The sequence below is a fragment of the Misgurnus anguillicaudatus genome, chromosome 12 (assembly GCF_027580225.2).
Source record: "Misgurnus anguillicaudatus chromosome 12, ASM2758022v2, whole genome shotgun sequence".
Classification (NCBI taxonomy): Eukaryota; Metazoa; Chordata; class Actinopteri; order Cypriniformes; family Cobitidae; genus Misgurnus; species Misgurnus anguillicaudatus.
Genome location: NC_073348.2, coordinates 40,356,060 through 40,380,303, shown reverse-complemented (window position 1 = coordinate 40,380,303; position 24,244 = coordinate 40,356,060). Strand labels below are relative to the sequence as shown.

Below are 24,244 nucleotides of genomic sequence, written 5' to 3'. Positions count from 1 at the left end.
TGAATCTGAAATATTAACAAATCATCCAGCACATCAAGATTATAAATGATGGTTTAAATCTTGTACCCCTTTAAACTCTCTATCACCTCCTGCTCCTCTCAGACTTCACTGTCAAATAAAAGCAAATAAATAAATAAATAAAAATAATAAACGAAGAGCTCAGATGCAAAACCCTCTGTTAAGTTAACTTAACTCAAACCATTTGAGAAAACTGATTGCCTTCGACCATTTAATACACATATACGTATGAATACTGTGATTCTGTGATTGAGTCATATGCAAATATACACTTATATTTAGATTCAAACACACTCACGCTGTTATTATGAGATGAGCAGCAGCTAATTGACTTTACATTTCAAAAAATACAAACAATCAATCAATCATTTAATTCCCTCATCTTCTGTACGCAATAATAAGTTGATTATTCCCATTATCATTAAAGTAAAAAATATCATCTGTTAATGTCTTTGTCAGTAAATATGTAAGCAGTAAGCATGTAATAAAAGGCTGTTGGGATTACACTGAGACTCCAACCCCAGTTATAAATCCATTTATACAACAATGAAAGATGTGATCCAAAGCATAAGAGATCTGATCAACTTTAAATCCAATAAGAGGAAATCTGTTCCACCTTATCAATCCCATAATGCACTGGGATTCTTCTGATTTTGACCGGCACACACCCAGATGACACACAGTCCTGTGCACTGTGCTATTGAGATGGGTGTGGAGAATTAAGATGATAAAACTAATAGCATTGATTCACCGGTGGTTTCACACACACGAACGCGCATGCTACCATATTCCACATATTCTAGTCTGCATTTCACTATTTTGTAGTGTTAAAGGGGACATATAAAAGAAATCTGACTTCATGTTTAAGTGCTATAGTTGGTTCCCCAGTGCTTCTATCAACCTACAAAATGTGAAAAAGATTACCCCAATAACTTAGTTTTGGTAAACCTTTCCATGCAAGGCAAGCATGTGAAAAAATTATTGAAATTTGACTCCCCTTATGATGTCAGAAGGGGATCTTATTATAATAATACTGCCCCTTATTCTGCACTATCCAACCACAGCACTGTCATTTAGTGCACAGAGAGAGAGAGAGAGAGAGAGAGAGTGAGAAAGAGATAATTGAGCAATTAAGTTTCAATTTCAACAAACCACAATTATGGCGATCAGTTTGCAAACAAAATGTACACCTACAAAGTGGCAATTTTAAGACGTTATAATAAATGATCTGTGGGGTATTTTGAGCTTAAACTTCACATGTGTACTCTAGGGACACCAAAGATTTATTTTACAACTTAAAAAAGTCTTGTGAAATGTCCCTTTAACTATTAACTATAGTGCTAGTGCCTTTAAATGTATAAAAATATGGTACGCATCTAGAACACAAAGATACTTTCTGGTCAAATAACCTAGAATTGAAATTAAAATATAATAAATAATATTTCACGTAAACAAAATAAAGTCTATTTTTAGGACTATTATGCTTTGATCCTAGATAATAAAATCGAATATAAAATTAAATGCTGCATATTAATAACTGCATAACAACAACACATTTATTGAAATATTTCTGGTTTGAAGTGTTTAATTATTTGCATTATTGTTAAATATTTTCTCTCTCAGGAGACATAATGCAGGGAGAAACCTAAATAAACATTTTTCTTTGTTAGACATTTCCAAATGTCAAAAGTGCATCGCCTCTACAGGCCAAAGGCAACACAAACACGGCCGGGCAGGCACTGCTTTCTTTTTTCTTTCTTGTCTTTTTTCTGATGACAGAAACACCCAAGCTGTTCGGCTCCTAACACACAACTACACACACACAAACGGCCATCAATGAAGTCTTTGTGTAATGTGTGTGTAGGGAGGTTGAGCATTTGAAAATGTATGTGCGTGTGTTTGCTAAGACAAGCATCACAATGACTTATATACGTAGTGTTACTTAGTAACGTAGTGCATGTAGTGTTAATAATCTGTACAAACCTCCAACTGCAGGTATTAAACTTCAGAACATAACATGCATTACACCTGGAATCACGCAGCTTATAGAGGATAAACGTACTATTGTTTACAAACGTACAATTTGACCTGCTAGATCCTAAAATGTGTGATTGAAGAAGGAAAGACATGAGGTGAATTTTTTCATCTAAATAAAAGTGTGGTTTGTGTTGTGGGTCACTGGACAGATCAGTTGTGTGGGATGATTTTTTCTTTGATGTGGAGAGAGGATTTTCAGACAAGGACAACAGCTGAAAATCAAAGTTTGTTTGGCCTCTATAATCATTTACTGTGACCATAAACTTATTAAATTAGAATTTGATTCAACACAAAATATCCCTCACATTGTAAAGCATTAGTAAGCAGACCATAACAAAATTTTGTAAAAATGTATATAACCTCATCTCAATGGGTAGCTCAGAAGAGCATAAATACACTTATTGATAAAATGATTCCCTTCTAATGCATTGTATGTCATTAAATGCTTAAATTTGCTGTGTCTTTTCTACACATTTGAATGCACTTATAATACAACATCAGCTATTAAATAAATAAATAAATAAATAAAGCAAATTCACATTTCAAGTCTTTGTACTGTATACTGTATAAAAGACTTGCTAGATCTCACCAGCTCCATCATCCATTAACAATTTAAAGCATCTGAGCAATATGATACCTCTGATGTAACTCTGTCTAGAGAGAAAAATGTGTGTTGTTTGTGTGTGCGTGTGTGTTTATGTGAAAAAACAACAACATTAATGTGTGACTTTCCGTCATTTGTGTGCAACTATGATACAGAGTTATCAGAAATAACACAACTAACTAACTCAATAGATATTATAGAACAATGACTCCTTATTGTCAAGCACCTGCTCCATAATACACAAAATCTAACTTCTACCATCAAGTTTTGGCAGATCAATTCAGACAGAGACAATCTACATAGTTTATAAGAATATTAAAGATCATGTGACCCAGAAAACTTTCACAGTCTTTCTTCTAGAAAACCATTTCCTATTCTTTGTGAGGAAACAGGAAGACATACCCAAAACACACTTCCGATTCCTAGAGAACAACGGTTTTGTGTTTACGTCTGGACACAAAATAATCTAAAAATCCTGACACTAAAAGCAATGCATGCTTGTTTTAATAAGATCAAGATTTAAAGCCATTCTTATTGGGATTAACCAGGTCATCTGGTCATTAATGTCATGATGAGCTCACAGATTCTGGGTGTGGACAGAAGATATGGACACATAGGAACATTAAAGGGATAGTTCACCCAAAAATTCTGTCATCATTATTATGTTGTTACAAATCTGTATAAATGTCTTTGTTCTGATGAACACAAAAGAAGATATTTTGAGAAATGCTAGTAGACAAATAGATCATAAGCCCCATTCACTTCCATAGTATTCTTTGTCCTACTATGGAAGTGAATGGGTCTCATGATCAGTTTGGTTTCAAACATTCCTCAAAATATCTTCCTTAAAAATCGTATAGGTTTTGTTGTTACAAACCTGTATACATTTCTTTGTTCTGATAAACATGAAGGAAGATATTTTGATAAATCTTTGTAACCAACCCGTATCAGCATATCTTCCTTTGTGTTCATCAGAATAAAGACATTTATACAGGTTGTAACAACATGAGAGCCATGACAAAATTTCATATTTTTTTGTGAACTTTCCCATTACCTCAATGAAATGGAGGAGTGTAAAAAATTATTTAATTCATACAAAAGTACAATGGTATTACAATGAACCATGACATGATAATAATGTTTTTTTACTGGGAAGAACAAGAAAGGGTGAGAGTTTAAATATGTTTAATATAATAATAATACCTTTATAGCCTGCTGCTGAGAAGTCAAAGTCAGCTTGGTCTCATCCAGAAGCAGAACCTCACAGTAAAACTCCTCTTGGACTGAACAGAAACAACTCATCTTGATCCGGATGATCCACAACACTCTGATCCAAACTCAACAATCTCCAGTCTTTACATTTATCATCATGTCCACCTGTGTTTATTACATAGTGTCTGTTTCAGTCCTCGTGCACCTGACATTTAATCACCCGAAATGTCCCATCGGAAAGTTTATTTACACAAACTGAATAGCTCACAGAAGTAAAGTCCGGTCCATTAAAGTCGCGTGTCAACTGTAAATAACTTGTAAATAACTGTGTGATGTTGAGCTGAGTTCATCCATGAATCCTAAAAAAATCCTCCCGATTTTTCCAGTGTATCCGCGCGCTGAAGTCACGCTGTGTGCGTCTGTGTTGCCAAGCAGCCTGCGAGAATCTCACATGAGTGACGGTTCATGACTCCTCCCACACACACACACGCACGCGCGCGCGCGCACGCACGCACGCACGCACGCACGCACACACACACGCACACACACACGCACACACACACACACACACACACACACACACACACACACACACACACACACACTTTTTTAACTTGACTGTCCTGCCACCTGGTGGAAAGTAAGCGTATTTTCTCTACAGTGAGTCTCTGCTTTTGTTCTCAGATTGTTAATGACTTGTAATAAAAAGTATTTTTTATTTATAATTTATTATGTATATTTGCATTATTTAAGGTAAATGTAGGTATTAGTTTTGTTTTAAAAATGTAAAATATTGTGATTCAAAATAAAATATCCATCTGTAAACTAAAGCCAATATACGATCCTTTATATTTTTAAGCCGAGGTATAAAGCCTAATTTTTTTTATAATAATAGCAACAACTACAACAACTAGATTTTAGCCAAATAGTAGATTTATTTATTTTATTATTAATAAACTTCACAAACAATCAAGGCATATGATTACAACAAGTATCGATCTAACAAAAATACAAAATAAGAGCACTAACTCAACATTGAACAAATTATAGTAAAAGCTAAATAGTAGATTTATTTATTTTATTATTAATAAACTTTACAAACAATCAAGGCATATGATTACAACAAGTATCGATCTAACAAAAATACAAAATAAGAGCACTCAATATTGAACAAATTATAGTAAAAATAAATAAATAAATAAATAAATAAATAACAAAAATATATAAAACCAATTTAAGGGTTTTCTTATTATTAACCAATTTTAATGATTTTTATATAAAATTAACCTCATTTAACCACTGATTAAAGTTGGGCTTTGACTCGTACCATGTAGAGTTATGAATAAAAAACTTTACAAAACAGTTCAAGAAATTGATAACCAACTGTAAAGTTTTTTTTCTACAAAGATATCAAATTTGAGTAAAATAGTACAATAATATGATTTTTTTTTATCATTTCCTCCTTGCGAGGAGAGATTACAGCGCATGCGCACATGCTGAGTCCTGGAACAAGCTGGCGAAGCGTCGCGGGGATTGAAGCAGTTGAGCTGAAAATCAGAGACACAAAAGAAGAAAAAGTTTCATATAAACACATGATTTAATCTACGAACAGTTTAATATCCGTCTATAGCGGTTAAATATCATGACATCCCGGGATTTATTCCGCCCTGCGCCTCAGACACGAGTTATTTAGTTCAAGAGAGCGAATGTTTGTGCAGGTAAGACTTTAAATAGCCGAAATAATGTTTAAATAAACACCTTTATCTGAAAACACAGTGTTTATATCATTCCTATCTATTAATGTCGCTGTAATTAAGGTTATATTGTTTAGTAAGTTACAGTTAATGCATGAAGTGTTTTAGAGATTAAAGTGTCTGTTTGTGTCTAAAGAGTTTAAGGACATTTGGGTTGTTTATATTTCTCAGATTGTATTGTTTATGTTGTGTGTTACTTATGATCTACACAGTCACGTGAACTTTACTATAATCCACTTTACTTTAAAATCACCTTATGTACTTCACACTAGTTAGTATAATCTGCTCTAGTAAACTGTCTGCTACACATACTGGTTTACTACTCTCTACTATACTGTACCATACTTTAGTTTTACTCAAAAAAAAAACTTTGTGCTTGTATACTTTTTACTTTAGTAAACTTTGTGCTAGTTAACTTTACTTTGTGCTTTAATGGCCTACTCTCATAAACAGGATTGCTCTGTACAACACTAGTAATCATTAGTAAACTATACTATACTTCAGTTTAATACTTCAGTGTGTTTTTCTCTATAGGAGTCGTGCTGTAGATCCGTCCTGCAGTCCTTGGCAAGTGTCGTGCACTGACAGAAGGTCAGCAAAACTTTATTTGTCTACTAAATCATTGATCTGTAACGGCCTTCAGGTTGAACAGACTTTGTTTCAGTTGTTTTTATTTTGCGTTGAGCAGCGTCAGTAAGGATCTGTCATGAAATGAACAGAGCAACGTTCTGCTTATTCACAAGAATCACACTTTTTTAACATTTATAAATGCGTTAGCAGCTCATTGCGTTAGCAGCTCAAAAGGTGCTGATAAAAATGTGTTCCTTGTAAGTCACTTTGGATAAAAGCGTGTGCAAAATGCATAAATGTGAAAATGATGATGATGGACTTGTATGGTCTTAAACTGCTTAATTTTGTTGCGTATATTGCTGTGAGATAACACTATTAAAAACACTAAACAGTTTTGGGTGCACACACAAATCTACAGATCTCTCTCTATTTTATGAGAAGACTGCAGTATCAACAGTGATATTATACCATAAACCATTAATATTTGACGACTTGGAAAGTTTTCACCTTGCTTTTCATTCTTTGTTTCCTGTGACTGACTATGAAATCCTGAACATGTTTTGTGAAATTTAAGATGTTTGATCTTGTATCTGCAAAGCTCTGCGATCTACTGAGCTGAAAGGATTTGTTATCTATTGAGACTGAATCTGTATAAGATTATAGATGTTTGAAGTTTTATCAACAGTCTTGATTTATTGTAGGTTGAGCATTAGATGTCCATGTATCTCTGTGTTTTTGCAATAGTGCTGCCACCATACGAACTAACTTCATGTTATTGTTGTTTCACATGCAATTGAGAAGCGAGTAAATGTAATAATCTGAGTAACTCAATCTAAAAATGAAAAGTGGTCAGATTTGAGGCCTGTTGGTGTATTTTACTGTGTTTTGTATATGGCTGCAGTCTGTGGTTAGTCTCTTTCTTGGGTGGTTTCCTAGACAGGGCTTATTTCTAGTCCCAGACTGAAATGCATGTTCGTGCTGTCTTAATTAAAAACAACTTGTACTCACATATCTTAAAATACACTTGTCAACATTTGAAGTGGATTAAAACCAATCATAAAAGTTGCCTTCAAAACCAATACCCAATAGTGCTGGGTATTGGCAAGGGCCTCACGATACAATACGTATCACGATACATGTGCCATGGTACACTGTATCGCGATACGATACATTGCACGCTGCGATACATTGCAAGACTTTTCTTTTTCATCAAAAATGTAAAAAAAATAGAGCAGATTTTTTTCTTAAAGCCAAAGTGTGTCCACTGCCATTTTCTCACTTCCGCTATCTTCTAAGACATTGGCCGAATGGTTGTACATGACAGACAGATGGACACCGACAACTACAGCAGTGGCAGAGGAGGTCGTTTGATGCACACAGAGGGATTTGATTTTTAAAATATTGATAGTAGAGATCGAAATACCGATACACTATAGCGGGAAAAATGTATCGTGATAGTTAGCTGTATCGATATTTTTACCCAATTAGTGCTGCCTCACGATTAGTCGTGACTAATCGTTTGCAGAATAAAAGTTTTTGTTTACTTAATATATGTGGGTGTGTTGTGTATAATAATTATGTATAAATACACATACACACATGTATGTATATAATTAAGAAACATTTGCATGTGTATATACATGTTAATATTTATATGTAATCTATATTATATATAAATATAAATATTTATTATATAAATATATTTTTTACTTAAAATTATACATTTATGTGTGTGTATTTAGATAAACATAATTATTATACACAGTACACACACATTTATTATGTAAACATAAACTTTTATTCTGCAAACGATTAGTCGCGACTAATCGTGAGGCAGCACTATACCAATAACCGTTCTTGTCATAGGACAACTTTAAGGAACTTTTTGATCCACTTTAAATGTTGACTACTAAATACTATATCTTCTTATTTTGATACTTCAATATTATGTGCAAAATGTTTAATATTAATGTAAAAAGTTTGGCAGTTTTTTTTAGAAGAATTGGATTTTGATTAGGGCTGCACGATAAATCGCATGCGATACCACGCGCATCACGTCAGTAATGCCGGTTCCTTGATTAGTATTAAATCGCCATCAGCTCTTTTCAGATTGCGCGACATTAACTGCACAGAGCCGCAGTTCCCCGACAATTTGGGCCACACCGCATACATATCGCAGGCGATACGTCCGCAATAATTAATGCGAAATTGCCCCGATTGTCAGGGAACCACGGCTCCGTGCAGCCAAAGCCGCTCCATCCGAAAACAGCTGATGGCGATTTAATACTAATCAAGGAACCGGCATTATTGACGTGATGCGCGTGACAAACACATGCGATTTATCGTGCAGCCCTAATTTTGATTGAGAAAATTTTTTGTAAAAATGTAATTGCATTTATACTCTGCATGATATACATTTCCTGTCATTGAATTCATGGATATGTTTAAGGAATGAGATCATAGATTGAAGGGTTTTTTTTAAGGATACAGAATGGCCGTTCCTTTTCTGCTTGGATTGTGTTTTCCCACAAAAGTAAGGAAATGTAAAGACAGTTTCCCATTGAGAGAGTTGACCAGTCTCAGCCAATGTTCATCTCCAGCTCTCCAAAACCCAACACTCATTTACATAAAAGAAACATTAAGTATAGAAACCCCCCCATGACCACTTCGGTTCACAGCCACTTATCAAATGTTATTTATTCTTCACAAAGCCTAATTCAGTGACTGAAAATGACCAATTGTACAGTAACAGCAGACAAATGGTGCTGAATGTTAACTGGGATCCAACAGTACTGATGATTGTTAGATTGTTTAACTTTATTGTTACTGACACTGTTTTTAAACAAGCGATACATATATATTTGATGCATTTAAATTAGTTGCACTTGGGATTTACTTGGAAGGAAGCAAGATAAACCAACTATTTGTGCTTATCTGAGAGTCGAGTTATTTACTGTACTGCCTACTGTATGTTTGTTGTTTCATGCAACCAGAGAGGATGTTAGAAGGGAAGACGTGTTTTCTGTTTGATATCTTTGTATTGTTTTACAGTGTTTTGCTGTGATGCAGGAAACACTGTCACAGTGTTTTAGTGTGATTCTGAATCTAAAATGTAGGCATACAAGAACCGCTAGTAAAAGCAAGTAGGCCTGTTTTTACAAGCAGAGCCAAATTCTTGATTCCTCACGCTTTTTGTAAAGTTACATATAAAGTTATATATGCGTCACGCATGCAATTTTTGATTAAATGTTTTAAACTTCTTCCTTTAAATAGTGGTTTGGTTAAAAGTTAAATGAAGAAATTTAAATAATGTAAATCAGGGCTCCAGACTAACTTTTTTCACTAGGAGCACAGTAGCCCCCAACTGAAAATTTTAGGGGCGCAAGCAGAAAATTTAGGGGCACACACCGTAAATCAACATGCTAATCAAATATTCACATTTCTACAAATTTCCACTATATTACTAATAAATACTTTAATGATAGATGCAGAAACTACAATGTGCTGTTTTCAAATTTAGTGTCACATCACTAAAAAAGGTCCAATTTACTGGTCGCACATGTGCTACTGGATGTACAAATCAGTGTCACACTTTGGTGGCAGTCTAGAGCCCTGTATATAAAATATTTTTAAGTTACTAATTATCATTAGGGGTGTAACAATACATCGATATGGACCGATGTATCGATTAAATGTCTAACAATGCAATGCATCGATGCCGCACATAAAATATCGATATGAGGTACCTTTATTTTGACACTCTTCACGTCCTCATTCTTTGACGTAACATCCATCTACGCATTTCCGCCAAAGTGCGCATTTTCATTTATTTCCATGTGCTAGTGTCAGCAAATGAATGTGATGCATCAACAAAGCGATTGTAGCAGCGAAAACACAGCGAAAGAGGCAGAAGACGTTGTGACTGCTATCGGATGCAAATCGTTTTATGTGACACATTTTCCCCCCATTATTTATTTATTTATTTGTATTTTTTAAAAAAGTTTTTTTTTCTTAGTTTTTTGTTTTAAATGTCCCAATTGGGACATAGATTGAGCAATTTTCAAAGAGTTTAATTAAACGTTCATGTTATATATTTTGGTTGCATTCGTGAGTTATTAAAAATGTAACTGCTTAACTAGGCATGTCATATTAAAGTATCGATAAATAAATCGAATAGTATATTGCATCGTTGGCGAAGATGATCGATACGGTATCGTATCACAATGAACTGTCCGATTCACACCCCTAATTATCTTATCATATGTTTTTTTTTTAGCTTTTTATCTTAATTTTCAGTTCTAAAATGGCTTTTTTATTAACACATAATTGTATTGTTATGTTTGACATTCCATTTAAAAGCGGTTAGTTAGTTAGTTATTGTTGATTTATGTTTTAAATGTTAGTATAAATTAGATATTAAAGAAATGTCTGATTTGTGATAACTTGCTAAAAATGCGATATGCAATATGGTAATATTTTATGTTGTTAATAAAAATAAATAAATTAAATTAGTTTGTAAATTAAATTATATATTTTTTACTTTAATTTATATAACCAACATGCATTTCGTCAGTCTCTCTGCTATCTTCATCAACCTAAACTTTGCCTATATGTAACTTTGTGAAGTATTGAAATTAGTACAAACCACTGCGGTATGTACATTCACATTTGTGCTATTTTCCCCTTGTCTCAGTATATCTTGCAGCCCTAGTGTTGATTTAGATTGTTTTAAGTTTGTGTAAACAACTTTGAATGTATGCATTAAATATGGATGTACTTTACGGCTCTGACATGGATCAAAAATGAATGCTGTGTATATTCAACATTGGGTCACATGACCTATACGCCCATACCGCTTTCCCTCCAGAGAGCTTTTAAACTCAGTCAGGGGAAGCAGATGTACATTATAGCAGAAATCTGGCCAGCCACCATCACCCACTGCACCAGCACTGGCCTGGGCTGGCCGTCTTCTGATTGGCTGAGCCCGCGCCCATGTGACACACAGCCGGCCGACTGCTCTCCGGCAACTGACAGTTGATGGGTTGCTGGGATGGAGGCTGTCACTGGTGCAGAATGGGGTAAGTCTCCATTTAAACACTCCGATCGAGAGATGCGAACGTTCGGCTGCGACATCTTCTATTGCAGCTATTCATTCGCATTCTCTCGCTGGGGTTATAATAGCGTGTTTGTGCAGAATAGCAAGGCGGTGCCGATAAGCCTTTTGTTTTGATGTCTGGTTATTGAGAGGGCGTGGGGGATGTGCATGGATTCTGATTCCAGCTTTATCATTGGGACCCTGAATGCCGTCTGTAAAGAGCCTCTTTTGTGCTGCGTTCGGACAGATGCGCTCGCTGGCAGAATATTTATAGCGGTTTAGGATGTGGACACAGATTCCACAGTAAATGTAAGCAGTAATTGCCTTGTCAAGATGGAGGGGCTTCTGCAAGAGGAGCTTTTTTCTCCTTTAGCTGGTGATGCCCGAACAAAGCAGATGTGTCGGTGCAGGTCTTGATTTCTGTATTAAACACAATCTGGTCGGTCGGTGGATGTTTATGTGATTCTCAGGTCACCGTGGGTCTTTGTGCATTATGGGAAGGGCATCTCATACAATTGACTGCAGGGAATTTTTGGATTTGGATTTTGCATCGATGGTGAAGAGGTGACTGCTTTTAATGCATCGTAACCATTGCATGCACAGCATATTTGACAAAATGCATGGCAATAGTGCATGAATGCATTTTTATTTACAGCATATGCTGTAGTGAAATGGTCGACAATCAGATTCATGTCTGTGTGGAAGTGTTGAAATATTAATGAATCTATCGTCTCTCTCCTCCTCCCTGTTTCCTTTTCATTTTCTCTCGATACCTCAAGCCTTCTGCTCAATAGATGTCGACCATTTTGCACTGACTTGGCTTTGCTTAACCCTTCATTTATTAAATGTATAATTCAGTGCAGTGAAAATATTGCCATAAAAATGTGAGTTGCTCGCTAAAGGTAAAATCCACCAAAGGTTGATTTATTAATGGCCTTCGTTGTGTTACTGTGTGTTTGTTCACCAAATGTATGTCAATAGATTTCTGTAAAAACTGGCTCCAAAAATAACAGCTGAAGTTAACTGTGTCAAATGTGCTTTAGTCATTACGTCATGTGCATCTGTGCTGGATAATTATTAATGTTGATTTATAACGGAAAGAGATGATTGTGTGACCCAGTATTTGTGAAATGATGCTTATAGATTCTGCATTTATAGCCTGTAAATGATTTTTAATTGGTTGTGAAAATCACTTGAATGATCTTTCAATAATATTCAGACTTTGAATAGGACGATCACGCTTATCCTCCGTGTTTCTTTTGATATTTTGTATGTAAATGGTCATGGTGCCGTGGAAACAGTGGCAGAATCTAAAGCGAAGTGTCATTGATTGGACACAGCTGTAAAATGCTCACATCACATTGACATTAAGCCTTTGTGCTTCTAATGTACACTGTAGATTTGGTTAATGTTAAACTACAGTAACATTGAATGTGGAATGGAAAGAATTTACTTTGAGAATTGTAAAACATTAGTGACTTATGATGCAAGACATAATTATGAATTGCTTCCTTATTTTTCAAGTTGCTTTGGATAAAAGTGGTTGCTGAATGCGCAAACGTAAATATTGGTATCATTTGTTTGTGTAATTCTGTGTTATTAGTAAGAATTTACAAAAGGTTGTATTTTGTTAACATTATTAAATGCATTAGTTAACATAAGCCTTTTTCACACAAATTACGGAAAATGCGTCAGGGATTGTTTCATTTTTGGTTAATTCACACTACCAATGATTTTTCGGAATCTGTGCGTGTATTCCCACGCATACAGTAAAGATCACATAAATACACGTGACGTATTTCAAGTCCTGCACTTGGTAGTTTTTCCCACACCGTCTGAAGTAATTATCCGTGATTTCTCTCTCGACAAACCACACGCGTGCATTTTAGTGTATGACGAGCATAAGGAGCGCGTGATGTGCTGTTCTGAATAATTGAGCTGATTTCAGTCCAGTTTGCGACAATTCTCGTCGTAAATGTTGATATGCGTTTAATCTTTGTGTCAAAGAGCTGAACCATAACTTCATGTTGTGATGACACATGCGTCCTTACTACGGCACGCCCCCTGACGGCATTGTTTCTGCCTCTTGCTTTCCGTAAATGTTACGGCAATGTTGTTAGGTCCTCTTAACGGAGCGATCCCAAAACATTTATGGAACAGAAGCCTCTTTGACAATTTACAAAAAATTTTCTGGGACCAAGTGCTCTAAACGAGGTTATGAACTAACAATAAGCAGTATATTTTTAGCATTACTTAATCAGTGTTAATAGAGATGTGTGATAATTTGCATGCGATAGTCATTGCGCATTTCGTCAGAGAAGCCGGTTCTTTAATTAGTAGTAAATCGCCATCACCTGAACTACAGCTTTGTGCAGTAAATGCGGCTTCATCTGAAAGCAGGTGATGGTGATTTACTACTAATCAAGGAACCGGCTTCACTGACGAGATGCGCAATGACCATCGCATGCAAATTATTGCGCATACCTAATTGTTAATGTTATTTCATGCTACTGTAGTCTCAGACGTCATGCCCGCGGACCGTTAGCTAAACGCCAGGCATGCATATGGCACACGTATCTAACGACACTTCCGAAGATTCAAAGTCATCCTCTGATTGGTTGAATTATACAGGGTTTCCAGGAGGCATGTGTGTCGCAGTCCTTAACAGTCCACATGGCAAAAACATACATCTGAAAAGTATGCAAGATTCAAGTCTTTAAAAGACTTCTAAGAGCTTTGGTCGAAGCAATCAGTGGACTCTAAAAGAGTTTTTTTTTACGTGTTTTAATGCCATTGTTGTTATAAACTTAAACGTTTGTGAATAAATGATTTATGGTTGCACACTTGTTATTGTGGAGACATTTCCTCGCCTCTAAACATGACGCGGCACAAAGCGAAAGGTGATTGGTTGCTTTATGTGTTAACCCCTTGATACACTGTATGATTTTTGCAATCATATAAAATCTTAACATTGTGCGACATGGATCCTTAAAACTTGTCACCTATTGAATCGGAGGGTGTGGCGGCTGCTGAAATTAGCATGAGCTAACATTACTGAATGCTTTCGATGCATTGTTTATTGTTAGGTCATGTTTGATTAGACGTTAACAAATACAAACTTTAAAGTGTTACCGTGTCATTTGTGCACTGGCCTTTTTCTACAAAAATCTACTTTGATGCACACCGTTTTAGACAAAATACCTACAGTTATTTTACTAGAAAAAATAAGAGGACACTTGAGTGTTAAAAAAAGTTAATTTACAAGAAAACATGTCAGACACACTTAGAGGGTTTTGCATCTGAACACCTCATATAATAAAGAGTACAGATCCATTGAAATGAAGCTAATCTTCAGCCCATCACTGGAGCTTTAGTGCTGATGTGGTAGATTTTTCACATGGTTGATCAGCTGTCACTTTGAGACTTCGATAAAAATAGAAACTTTCATCCGAGTTTATATACACAGCTCTGTGTTACTGTGTCTCCACAATCATGTCACCCGCTTCCCTCTGCATGCTCGGGAAGACGTGGGTGTCAGACGCACACGTGACTCCCGTTTGTGACTGTCGTTTTATACGAGTGTAACCAAATGATCATTGATGGCCTGAGGAACATCAGAGCTCAGAGATTCTGATTGACTCACCAATGCCAAAACGAAACCCACTGACCAACCGTAATATTTTACTGTCTGTACATCATCTGTCATTTAATTGTGAATGATGACATCTTATTTAAGTAAGTCTTTAAAAGAGAATGTGTGTTCTCTTTTGAATGGTGCAGGTCAGAAGATAGTTCAAGATGGCTGCAGCGTCGTATGACCAGCTGCTGAAGCAAGTGGAGGCGTTGAAGATGGAGAACTCCAATCTGAGACAAGAACTTGAGGACAACTCCAACCATCTCAACAAACTGGAGACAGAGGCATCTAATATGAAGGTATGATGTGGTTTTGCTGTGCATGGATGTTATCCAGAAGAACTATTGTTTTTTTCATCACAATGTAATAATCTCTATTGGCTAGGGCTGCAACAACTAATTGATAATGAAATGTGTGGTCAAAAATCGAATTGAGCAAATATTTTAATTTGATCTGATTAGTTGATTAATCGGGGAAAATACAATCTCATTAGTCGATTAATCAGGGGAAATAATCGTCCGATTAATCGATCATTATTTTTTTTAAATGCTTCCGGTAAGCGTCTAATGATTATTAATTCCATAATCGATTAATCGGCCGATTATTTCCCCCCATTAATCGACTAATCAAAGTAAGTTATGAATCAACTGATTCAAACACATTTTATTGCCCTACAGTCTCAGTGTCTTATTTTGTCATTCAAATCTTATTTTTGTTACTGGCTTGTTTTTTAATATCCCTGACCATCAGGGCTAAAAATGTCTTCTGCCACTGATCTTTCTATAAGGAGTACTTCTTTCTTTAGCATCAGATACCAAAGATCTCTGAGCTGAGCTTTTAAAGAAGCGTTTTTTTTTTAAGTATGAAATTTGATGTGACCTGACAGTCCTGAGAGAGGAGAGAGCTTTTGAAAGAACTTTAGGTATAAACTGAATGTCATGAGACATTATGAGTTGGTTGAGTTTTACAGAGAATCTATCTGACCCTGTCTGCTTTTAAGAAAAGGTTGAAACATGTTCAGATAGATGGTGATATTTCCTGTTGAATTGTAGATGAGCTCAGGGTTGCTGATGTGTCTCGTACTGTTTAACATGTTTGAACAACACAATCTTATGGCAGGTCGTATGTATTTTACAAGGCGGGTAATTTGTTTGAATTCGTATAACCAACTTCGTACGTCTTTGTATGTCCGATTTGCTCTTGCCCCTGTAACAAAAAAGATCACAATCTCAGTTCGAGCACCCACAGTCTCATTTCTAACTTATAACAATTTGTCTGTATATTAAACCTTTTATAGAAATCCTACCGTAACATTCAAATATGCGTGGGCGCCGTTGTGTAGTCAAAGTTGTCGTGTAAAGGGAAATTTTTAACTGGGGTGCACCGATATATCGGCCGATGATGCTTGCTATGCTTCTTGAAGAATTACACTGAAATGCCACTACATCCAAAAGCCAGAGGGCGCTCTCGTGCAGAAACTCAATATGTGCCGCAAAAAAAGAACCATTACAGACACAGCTCCAGGAAATGCCTCTAAGCATATTTATATCGCTGTTCATCAAACCTTTTCAGTAGGGATGCACCGATATGGAAATTTTGGCCGATACCGATAACTCTTTAAATTTGGGGGCCGATAACTGATATCTATAGGCCGATAAATATTCATATTATTTTCACAATGAAAAACTCGCAGACCGCGGACATCTTGTCTTTGCACTAGACTAGCATACTCTTCTTAAGCCCGCAACACGTGTCATCTTCGTGCTATGTCACAGAAAGCACCAATCAAAACTCCACATGGCCAGGAATGAGCAAGTGAAGTGATTCAACAAACCAAAATAATCCATCTTTTATCGGCTTTCATTTATCGGCCTAATTTTGCTATCAGACCGATAATTGATAATATTAAAAATAAGCAGTTATCGCCCGATATATCGTGCATCCCTACTTTTCAGGTATTTTCATGATAATAAAGAATATAATGATTATGTTTGAAGAGTGTTGCTTTTTCAAACGCATGTTATAAACGGCTCAAACTAAGAGTGATTTCAGACCGATAAGGATTTACTGATCAAAAGCTGTAGTACATGAAATAGATGTGAATAGTATCGGCTGTACGATTTAGAAAAGTTATCTGTATGTATTATTAGTGTATATCGCCATTTATCGGTGCACCCCTATTTTTAACACACACATGTATTATAGTCCGTCATTAAATCTATCATAGTTTAAAAAATATTGAAATTTTTTTTTTAAGAGATTGCAACAATGTTTTGTTTCATGTTTTGTAAATCGGCCAATGATGCTTGCTATGCTTCTCAATGAATTATGGTGAAATGCCACTACATCCAAAAGCCAGAGGGCGCTCTCGTGCAGAAACTCAATAAATATGGGCCACAGAAAAAGAACCATACACACGCAGCTATGACACGCAGCTCCAATAAATGCCTATAAGCATATTTATATCACTGTTCATCAAACCTTTTGAGGTCTTTTATATGATAATAAAGAATATTTATAATGATTATGTTTGACGACTGTTGGTTTTTCATATGCATGTTATAAACGACTCAAACTAACAGTGATTTCAGATTGATAAGGATTTACTGTTCAAAAGCCGTAGTAGATTAAATAGCTGTGAATAATATTTGCTGTGCGATTCAGAATAGTTATCGGAGAGGTATTATTATTAGTGTGTATCTGCATTTATCATCCTATCCCAAAAAATCTGTAGTAAGTTCTTTTATTTTGTTTAGTTGTTTAGTTTTGTTTAGACTGTGTTTCTAATTTTTTTGAGAATCGTGCAGCTCTAGTTGGGTATCATTATTGTATTTTAATAATAATGCTTTTTTGTTCAATTCACTGCATGCGAATTAGCCAACTCGTAAAATATGTGCAAATTCCCATGAGATCAGGTTGGTTTGAAAGGGTCCAACTTTTAAGTATTTGATGGGTCCTGGTCGGTTCACACAAGTTAAATATTTTTTTGGCTAAGGTTTGCATATGATTACGTGTTTTTAATGACAGATTTCCTTAAATTATATCCTATTCTATTCCCAATATAAGAAAAATCCCAGTATTTCGCCTGGCTTACAGCATCGCAGTGTACCGCATAGTATCGTACCGCGACCATTGTACCGGGATAAGAATTGTATGGTCAGATTGTTGCCGATACACAGCTGTAGTCTTAAAGGGAGTTTGTGTCTGGCTGTAGATGTGAGATCCGTGTTGCTAGGGGAGAATCTTTGAAGCGGAAGCTGATTTTCTCTCCACATGTTTATGCGTGTGATCCTTTTGGTTGGTTTAGTAAAGATCACATGATGTTAATTAATGTTTTAAACCAACCAAGAAGAGAGAAAAGGTATTTGCCTCAGGAGGTGAAATCTCTGCATTAATGTTTGTCTTATGTAAGAGGTTTTGGATGAAATCTCTCTCATTAGTGTGATCTGATATTGGACCCATCCAGATCGCCCTCATGCCAACGGTTATACCATCCCCAGATATATAATCATAGTGCTTTAAGGACTTAATGAGATGTTGGGTTTGTCTAGTGCTTTATTTACCACGACAGATGCTACAGAGACAGGCGGTGAGTCCCATCTGTGTTTCTGCGTTACAGTTTTCACCATATTTACAATGTAGCACGCTAGCAACCAAGCATAAGATATTATCTTTAATGTGAACATGTAAACGTGTCCTGCGTTCTTATTTGATTAAACATAAAATGAACAGTTTGGAGGTGAGAAGAAATATCTTTTTTCTGCAACACTAAACCACTGTGTGTTTGTCTTCCTCTGCCTGTGGTGGTTTAATATTACAGTGATTCATTCAATGATGTAATGTCATTCCTCAGAAATACCCTGATGTATCATGAACATGTTTAAGTTAAATCCATGTCTCCATCATCAGTCATTTTTTCAGCATCAGAAATATTTTCCTTGTTTGCATGTAATAGCGGAAACGGCCATCGGTTCTCTTCCCGTTCCCAGCGTCTGGGATAATCACAGCTTCATTTAGAGGATCTCCCTTCCTCTCATTGTTTGTCAGATGAATGCAGTCCTGCTTCATCCTGCTGTAGTTTCCTCTGCACTCCGACCGACTGACTGAAACAAACATCTGCAGGGAGAGCGTAGTTAATATTCATTACTCAAAACGACCAACCGGAAAAGCTTGTGACTGCAGGGATACAAAACATAAACAAAGCAGCGCTGGCTTACATACGTTGCTCCACACAGACAGATCCGTGATATATATGTCTTATTAATCATATATTTAAATAAAATGTATGTATTTAAATAAGAAATGCCAAAAATGAGATTAGCATTTTACGTTCTTGACTTTGACGTTTGTTGCTTACGTTAGCTATGCCATCAGAATGATCCAACTTATATTAGCACCACTGCCGGTTCGACATGGTGAATTGGCCCAAAAAAAGGTTTAGTCCATTTTCTTAAAAAAATCCAGATAATTTACTCACCATTATGTCTTTCTTTGTTCAGTCGAGAAGAAATTATGTTTTGAGGAAAACATTCCAGGATTTTTCTCATTTTAATGGACTTTAATGGACCCCAACACTTAGCACTTAACTCAACACTTAACAGATTTCTTAGAGTTTCAAAGGACTCTAAACGATCTCAAACGAGGCATAAGGGTCTTATCTAGCGAAACGATTGTCATTTTTGATAAGAACAATAAAAATATGCACTTTTAAACCACAACTTCTTGTCTTTCTCCGGTCCTGTGATGCGCCAGCGCGACCTCACGCAATACGTCATCATGTCAAGAGGTCACAGATGATGTATGCGAAACTACGCCTCAGTGCTTACAAGTGTGGAGAAAGAGGAGCGTTCAGACGTTGTTGTATGTTGAATGATACTAATTAATGTCTTTGTGTCAGTTTATTGTTTAAAATGGTGCGCAAATGTGCGTTCCATGTATGTAACACGTGACCTTTCTACGTCACTACGCAATTACGTGAGGTCGCGCTAGCGCGTCACAGGACCAGAGATAGGCGAGAAGTCGTGGTTTAAAAGTGCATATTTTTATTTTTCTTGTCAAAAATGAAAATCGTTTTGCTAGATAAGACCCTTATGCCTCGTTTAAAATCGTTAAGAGTCCTTTGAAACTGCAATTTTTAAACTGCATTAAATCTGTTACGTGTTGGGGTCCATTAAAGTCCATTAAAATGAGAAAAATCCTGAAATGTTTTCCTCAAAAAACATATTTCTTCTCGACTGAACAAAGAAAGACATTTACATTTTGGATGACATGATGGTGAGTAAATTATCTGGATTTTTTTTTAAGAAAATGGACTAAGCAGATGTGCAGAACACACCAAAAAAATTAATAATAATCAGATGATGAAAACCTACCCTCCCTTTGTCAGCATGGGTTAACTCCAGGTTCTCCAGTTTCCACTAACAGGCCAAAATTGCCCCTCCACCAACCTGTGTACAGATTAACTTGTGTGGATCAACTTGTGTATGGATTGGGTGCCGAATAAATAAATAAATAAATAAATAAATAAATAATATTTTGTTAAAGTAGCCGTCAGTATGTAGTCTACAAAGCTATGTTTACAATTAGGAATAGAATTGTAGTGGCAGATGGTACAGGGACAATAATGTTAATTGTGGACCGTTGACAGTTTCGTCAGGTGAATGTGAAACAGGTGTATTTAGTTTTCTGTCATTCTGTGTTTGTTTTGTGTTATTTTGGACAAAAACAGAGATGAACACTGAAGAGAGGGGATTTATCGCTGGTTGTTTTGTGTCAGACTTGATTAAGATCTTGTGTCAGCAAAACCAAGCCATAAGTGGATTTGCTTCCAGGTAAAGTATGATGTCATGATATAGTAACATGAAGACTTTTATAATCAGTCAGTAAGGTTTTGAACTATCGTTACAGAAAATCTTGAATTATGAAACAAATGCATCTCAGAGCATTGGGAGATAAAGTAGTAAATCATTTGGCTTTCTCCATTCAAGGTTTAGTTAGTAATGATCTTCCTCATGAAATAATGATCCTGTCTTCCTGCAGTAATGACTCAGAGAGCTGTAATTCTTTAATAAAAGATCTTGACTGGGTTATTAGATGTCTTCTACACCTTGCCCAGACAGGGATGAAAACTCCTCTTTTTGTTCATAATTCACTCTGATTTCCTCCTACAGTCTGATGACTTTCAGGTTTAGGTGAACTTGAGATGCCAAATTGCCGTACTTCACCCAACTTGTTAGTAGATGTGAAGTTGCGCCACTTGGCGGCCATCTATGCAATGTCTCCGGGCTGTCTATCTGAATAAGAAGATGCAGATCTCTCTAAAAATTGTGTACTGAAGTGCTCAAAATGCCCTTTAAAATACCTTTAAGGTTGTTTCAGCTACTGAACATGTGAAAAGACTGGCAAGCATAGATATGTATAAAGGCTAGATGTGTTACGGCGGAGTCTCTAACGTCATCACCTGGCAGCCATCTTACCACAGGGCGCTCGCTCACTTGTAGCATTGAGTTTTAATGATGCAGGTACTTTTAAATGACCATTACTTGCTCATTTTTTGACCAGTTTTCAAACAGTTTGGTTTCTTACAAACTTTATTAATTTTTTTTGTATAAGTATGCAGTGTCATAGGTACATCTTTGACGTTTATAACGAACCAAACTGTTTGAAAATCGGTAAAAAAGTTATGGTCATTTAAAAGTACCTGCACCATTAAAACTCAGTGCTACGAGTTAGCGAGCTGCCTGTGGTAAGATGGCCGACAAATGCGGACGTTCCACTCAATTGGCCAGCAGCGCGAGCGAGACATCTATCCTTTATACATATCTATGCTGGCAAGTGCCTCACGTGACTCAGTACAGAACCCCTCCCCCAGAGAATCATCATTCTTTATTGATTGATGATTGGTTCTTTTAATTAGAAGGCGGGACTTCTGTCGCCAGAGCGGCCATATTGAGCATTGCATTGTCCTCTACTGTAAATGTCAAAATGATTTGCAGCATCCGGGTCACTGTGTGTTATAATTAGTTTTGAGCGGTAGTTATCTGAAAAGAATGAACCTTGAAATGTTGTGACTGGCCAATCAGAATCAAGCATTTTAGAGAGCCGTGTTATAAGGATAAATAACCTGTTTCCCACTTAAATCTTGTTTATCTTCTGTCGCCTGTTCCTTACCTAATTGCATACCGCGTGTAACACGTGATGTTGGTTTTTCCACTACTTTTCAAGGGCGGTTCACCTTTATCTCTGGGAAAGTCGAGAGGCATGTGGTCCATCCACACGGTTCCCACCTCTCAGACTCAAACAATAACTCGAGCCCCACAGGGGTCTCCGCTGACTTCTGTATGCGGCTGGCCTGGGATCAGATATACAGTAGAAGTATTTCAGGCTCACTGCAGATGGCTGCCTAGAAGCATTGATTTCCATTACTGGGAGTATAGGATGACATTTTTAAAAGTGTTTGTGTGCTTGCAGCTCCACACATGAGTGGGCTGATGACTCTAATATTGTACCAAGGGCATCTGCATAGGAGAAATCTGATTCCTCTGGACTTTGACTTTGGGCTGATGCACTGCACTCGGTTATAGCTCTGGTGGAAACCCATTATACAATTGAAGTCTGATGTGGATTTTGCCGTTTCAAAATGTTATTATAACTCACAAAGGTTATTTTAGGATTTTAGCTTTTGTGATCTTTGTTGACATCATGACAATATGTAAAATCCAGATTTAGAAGGTGTCCAGCCTCAGAATTTTTAAAAAGCCCTTGAAGACAATTTTTTGCACATATAAGATTAAGGTCTGAACTTACTATAACCATTATTTTTAGAGGATTTAAAACATATTTCCTATATAATTATTTACATTTTTAAGATGATTATTATGAAAAATTATCATTACCGCAACATGATATTACATTAAATATATGCATTTACAACGTTTCGGTAATGACAACTAAAAAGTTGTCTAGGTACTATGACAAACAAAATTTCAAGAAAAAATAAGAACTGCTTTCCTGCTAGTGTCACAGTCAATTATGTCCCTTCCGACTTTTTTTTTTGAAAATGTTAGTTTTTTGAGGGCTTAAACAATTATTGAAATTTGGTCTTGGGACACATTTATATTCCTTATTACTGGCTCTATGTTTACCAATGATCACCAAATACCAAATTTTTCTTTACTGTTGTAAATGTTTATAGTAATACATGCCCTGAAGCTTTTTATTTTTTAGATTTTTTAATTATAAATATTTCCATGTCAAATCCAGTCATGGACATGTTGCGGTAATGAAAAATTTCCCCTTAAATGTGAAAAAAAAACAAAAAATCAAATTGGTTTGTATGTTTGTAGCTGTATGCTTCTTATTTTGATAGCATTTCCTTTTTTTATCAAAATGTTTCATAACACCTCATAGGTCTAATTTCACGAGAATCATCCATTTGCAACTTGGCTTAAGTTCGGCAATAATGTAAGAGACATATTTATAATTTCTAGTTTTGATAGGGCTTGCAAAACGATTAATCACAATTTATTGCATATGTGTTTTCTTAATTTATGTGTGTGTGTGAATGTTTTTTTTAAATACATGCATGTGTGTGTATTTATATATACAAATTAATAACACGCACTGCACACAAATATTATGCAAAAAAAAACAACTTACACACACACACATGTTAATGTTTCTTAGAGCTGCCTAACGATTAATAAAAGTTTTTGTTTACATATTAAATGTGTGTGTAATGTGTATAATAATTATTTATATATAAATGCACACACATGCATGTATTTATTTAAGAAATATTTGCATGTGTTATAATTTATATCATATATAAATATACATTTTTATTATATCAATATATTTTTTACTTAAAATTATTCATACATGTGTTTGTATTTATATATACATAATATTTGTTGATGTACTGTGTATAATAAGTATTTAAACAAAAACTTTTATTCTGCAAACAAATAGTCGTCACTAATGATTAGGCAGCCCTAAATGTTTCTTAAATATATACATGAAAGTTTGAGTATTTATTATACATAGAAACTACACGCAATACACAAACATACTGTTTATTATGCAAACATTTATATTATGTATGCGATTAATTGCGATTAATAGTTTAACAGCCCAGTGTGCGGTTATATCAGGATTGCTTATGCCTAAAGTTAGTGATTGAAACAAATGTTGAGGGTTAAACATGTATCAGCTTGTTAAGGACAGATGTGCCTTTACATGTTTTCTAGTCTGACCTTCACTCTTATTTAATTCAGTAGTGCCAACAATCTATTTGGGTAATATAATGTTTTACTGCATGT

General features: G+C 35.8%; 2 protein-coding genes across 6 annotated transcripts in view; one reads left to right on the top strand and one right to left on the bottom strand.

Moving 5' to 3' along the window:
• Window positions 1-4,314, bottom strand: part of epb41l4a (erythrocyte membrane protein band 4.1 like 4A) — a 36,526-nt gene extending 32,212 nt beyond the window's left edge. The window contains exon 1 of the mRNA XM_055207388.2: window positions 3,863-4,314. Within this exon, the coding sequence (XP_055063363.2) occupies window positions 3,863-3,961 (99 nt within the window). The 5' untranslated portion in view covers window positions 3,962-4,314. The remainder of the gene's footprint in view (window positions 1-3,862) is intronic.
• Window positions 4,315-5,365: 1,051 nt separating this feature from the next.
• The window catches only part of apc (APC regulator of WNT signaling pathway), a 35,636-nt gene continuing 16,757 nt past the window's right edge, over window positions 5,366-24,244 (top strand). Inside the window, exons 1-3 of one of the 5 annotated variants that reach the window (XM_055207394.2) lie at window positions 5,366-5,589; window positions 6,160-6,216; window positions 15,071-15,223. In XM_055207394.2, the coding sequence (XP_055063369.2) occupies window positions 15,089-15,223 (135 nt within the window). In that variant the 5' untranslated portion in view covers window positions 5,366-5,589; window positions 6,160-6,216; window positions 15,071-15,088. Of the gene's footprint in view, window positions 5,590-6,159; window positions 6,217-11,118; window positions 11,274-11,426; window positions 11,855-15,070; window positions 15,224-24,244 lie in introns of those variants that run through there. The other 4 variants (XM_055207389.2, XM_055207392.2, XM_055207390.2 and 1 more) reach the window with 4 other exon arrangements.